At 49.1% G+C, this 3796-nt stretch overlaps 1 protein-coding gene across 2 annotated transcripts; it reads right to left on the bottom strand.

The window, feature by feature from the left end:
- On the bottom strand, window positions 1–3223 carry PSMG3 (proteasome assembly chaperone 3). 2 transcript variants are annotated; one of them, XM_036392780.2, is made up of 3 exons: window positions 3120–3223; window positions 2539–2756; window positions 1–551 (listed from the first exon to the last, which is right to left on the bottom strand). In XM_036392780.2, the coding sequence occupies exons 2-3, from the start codon at window positions 2752–2754 to the stop codon at window positions 399–401; spliced, it is 369 nt and encodes a 122-aa protein (XP_036248673.1). In that variant the 5' UTR covers window positions 2755–2756; window positions 3120–3223; the 3' UTR covers window positions 1–398. The 2 variants fall into 2 exon arrangements, with proteins under 2 accessions (XP_036248673.1, XP_036248674.1); XM_036392781.2 differs by lacking the exon at window positions 3120–3223 and adding an exon at window positions 2864–3104.
- Window positions 3224–3796: the final 573 nt, after the last annotated feature.

The raw sequence follows: 3796 nt of genomic DNA, 5'->3' as shown, positions 1-3796 counted from the left end.
TTTGATTTGACAATATTTCTTTTATTCCCTCTGCACTGGGTGTTCCCCCTTTGTGGTATGGCACAGCTACAGGGCTTGGCATCTGCTGCTCCTCAGGACACATGTGCAGAGCCGAGCCCTTTCCCAAATAAGTGACCCACCCAACATGATAAAAGTAGCACTTCTCTCCTATGTTGAGACAATTGCTCTCATCTCACCACTGTCTATATGGACTTGCAAACCTGTCCCAGTAATAAAACCCACAAACGTTCTACACAGTAGAGAAAAATTCATGAAATTCCTCAGGACGTCCAAAACCACCACAAAGACATTCCATCATTTTCATTTCTAGTCCTTTTAACTAGGTGGTGATGAGTCATGGGCTCAGGATCATTTCCTTGAATCCAGATGGCACAACTTCACCACACTTGGCAACTTCGGATCACTTCTCGTAGAGCCTGTATTCCTTCCATGGTTTTGTCCTTTAAAGCCATGGCGAGGAGAACAGGTTTGTTCCCAGCTTCCTGCGACACAAATGCCACCAGGTTTTTGGCACAAACATGAACGAGGGGCTGAAAAGCAAAGGGATACAGATGTACACTCCTACAGATGGGAGAGTCCTCCTGCAGGAGTTAGGAGAGGAAGAGCCCTGGAGTGATGTGGAGAACCTGTTGATCCTGGGCTCAGACTGAGCAGTTCCAACATGGTCAGCAAAGACCAGCCATGGGACAGGGAATTTCAGAAAGCACTTTCTCAACCAGCTTAAAAGGGAAGAGTTTGCTCCCATGAGTGTGCCAGCCACCCACACCACCCTGAAACAACTTTACTGGAGCTGCACTTGAATTGAGTTCAGCACTGTCTGGGAAACTTGGAAACTCAGTACAGAGAATCCTTCCATAATCCTCCCACCTGAACTATGGCACCAGTGTTAAATGATATGAAATGCTGTGGATCCAAACGCCTTTATTTCCTTCACAGCCGGGTTTCTAAAGAAGGTTGCAAGCACAGTTTTTTTGTTTAAAAACTTGTTCTGAAGAGGGGATGTTCCACTGACAAGCTCTGAAAAAAAGCTGTTATTTTTGTAATTCCTAGAGATCCCCAAATGGTGTTATATACAAAGTTTTTGTATGCCTGGTGTTACAGACATGTTGCTTTTTATTTTAAGAGAATCACGAGAAGCAGAAATAAGAAGTGAGGCTGAAGGTGGCAAAAAAAAGGGATATAACCTTTTCCATGAGCTTTCTTTAACAAGAATAGATCAGAACAGCATTGACTATTTCACTTGGAAGGCACCTACAATGACATCTAGCCCAACTGCCTGACCAACTCAGAGCTCAGGTTAAAACATTATTCAGGGGATTGTCCAAATGGCTCTTAAACACTGACAGGCTCAGAGCATCAACCACCTCAAGCCTGTTCCAGTGTCTGACCACACTCTTGGTGAAGAGGTGTTTTCTCCTGCCCAGTCTCAACCTCAGCCAGCACAGCTTTGAACCCTAGGGTTTATTTACACCCAGAGCTGTGTATTTGTCAGAAGGATCAGTTTCCTTGATTTTAGCTGCTGTTTGGTAATGTGCAACATCCCAAAGAATGATGTTAGCAGTGACAAGCAGGAAAGCAGCAAATTAGTGAAAGTCTTTTCTTGAACTTTAGATCAGTTAGTTAAAATAATTTAAAAATAGAATGGAACAAAGTAAACATAGCACTTCCCATTTCCAAATAAAACCCAAAATAAGTTTGGCGATGGAGGTGGTCAGCATTTGCAGATATCAAAGCAGAGAAAGCAAAATATCTCCCAAAAAGGGAAGGCTATTGCACAAGAAAAAGAACTCCACAAGGGGAACTCATGGATAGAATCAGGAACTTGTGCTGCTATAGCTTTTCTAGTTAAAGCTAGCAAGTAATATGTGATAGCTTCAACGCTGATGGAAAGCCTCATAATCTTGTAGCTCTGTAACTTTCTGTTTTAATGTTTGACCAGTTGATGCTTTTAGAAACACATTTGCTTCTGCTTTCTCTCTACCTTTGTGAAATGGTCGATAAAAACCTCATTTTGTTGAAGCAAAACAAATTAAACTTTATCAAGGGAACGTGCTGGCAGGCACACTTGGGAGTGGGCAACTAAAGTCCATTATGGGGCTGGTATAGATGGGGGAGGACAGGGGTGGGAAAACAGACCTGAAAAGGAAGACAAACTCACTGGAACAGAAACCCAAAAAGGTTATCAATGGCTGCATATTTAATCTTGCAACCCTTAAATCAACAGAGCTTTATCAAACTTTCCATAAACATGCAGAAGCAATCCATATCCTGTAGGATAAAAACAACAGATCGCCAAACCACTCACGGTTTAGTTAAACTTTTATGTCTAAGAGCAGACGAGCACACATACTTTTCTGATGAGCCCCTCTTTCCTCATTTTAAAATTAATCTTATCACTATTCAAACACTGCTTAACTGCTGTGATTCATCAACTCCCTGGCAACTCGCAGAGCCCCACCTACCACATTTCCCCCTTATCCTTGCTGCCTCTGCGCTTCGCATCCGCTCTCACCTCACCTCATCCTTGCCCAGCAGCACCTTCGTGGTGAGCGAGGGCCTGCCCACGTTGTCGCCGATGGTGTTGGGGTCCACGTAGACGATGGTGCCCATCTTGCCGTACTGTGTGACCACCACGAGCACCGAGTTGGAGAAGGCCGTGCACACCACCTCGGTCGGCACCCCGTGCACCACCTCCTCTCGCTGCTTGGACGTCACGATGGGACTCGCTTCCATCGCTTCCGAAAAAGAACAAAACGACAACAACAGTGTGACAACATTAGATTAAAAACATGCGCCACAAGCTACAAAAAGACAGAATCCTTCCATAATTTGGAATACCCACGGTTAAGTTAATTTCAGTGCAAACTCGCACCCCTGACTGGGGGGGGGACTTCGCAGCCCCGCAGCGATGGCATCACTACCCCGCATGGCCCCGCTGCCTCCGACCGGGGCCCCGCTAGCGCGGATAGCTGGTACCGAGGGTGAAACCTCGAGCCCTGCTTTCCACCCCGGCTCCACCAGGCTTTTCCTAAGAGAGACATGGAGTCAGGGAGACAGCCACCCCCATCCCGCCGGGCCGCGGCCCTCACCGCCCCTACCCTCGCTAGCCCCGCCGCGCCGCCGCTCTCCGCCCCGGCCCGCCCCGCCGTGGCGGAAGCGGCGCCTTTCTTTTCCTTTCCCTTCCCATCCCTCCCTCTCTCCCTCCCGCAGCCGGCGGGGGGCGATGGCGCAGGGCAGCTGCTGCCCTCACGGGCTGTCTCCTCCCCTTCCCTCAGCGCCGCCGCCATTACCCGCCGCAGCAAGGCGCCATCTCCGACCCCCCCGCGCTGTCCTCACGGTCCCTCGCCGGCCCCGGGCAGAGCTGCCGCACCCGGTCCCCTCTCTGGGGATGAATCCCTTCCCTCGGGAATGATCCCCTTCCCTCGGGGATGATCCCTTTCTCCGGCGATAAACCCATTCCCAGGGATGAACCCCTTCTCCCGGGGATGAGCCCGTTCCCCTGGTCCGATCTTCACTCTCGGTTTCTCCCCGTTTCACGCCAGGAGTTGGGGAGGACTCAGGCAGGACCTGTGGCTGTGAGGGGACGGTGGCCCTGGGGACACAGAAGCGCTCTGAATATTGCTTTTTCCCTCCGTTTCCCCATGGGATACGATCGCTCCCAGTACTGGGTTTTGTTAGGCCACGCTCTAAGACCCTGAGTGTACTTTCCCATCTTAATAAAAATGGCTTATAAAGGGGGCTTGTGTGAAAGAGACAACTTTTTACATAGACAAAC

This window comes from Molothrus ater, chromosome 16 (genome assembly GCF_012460135.2).
Source record: "Molothrus ater isolate BHLD 08-10-18 breed brown headed cowbird chromosome 16, BPBGC_Mater_1.1, whole genome shotgun sequence".
NCBI classification, from domain to species: Eukaryota; Metazoa; Chordata; class Aves; order Passeriformes; family Icteridae; genus Molothrus; species Molothrus ater.
The sequence above is the reverse complement of the archived record's forward strand: the minus strand, read 5'-3'. Positions and strand labels throughout refer to the sequence as shown.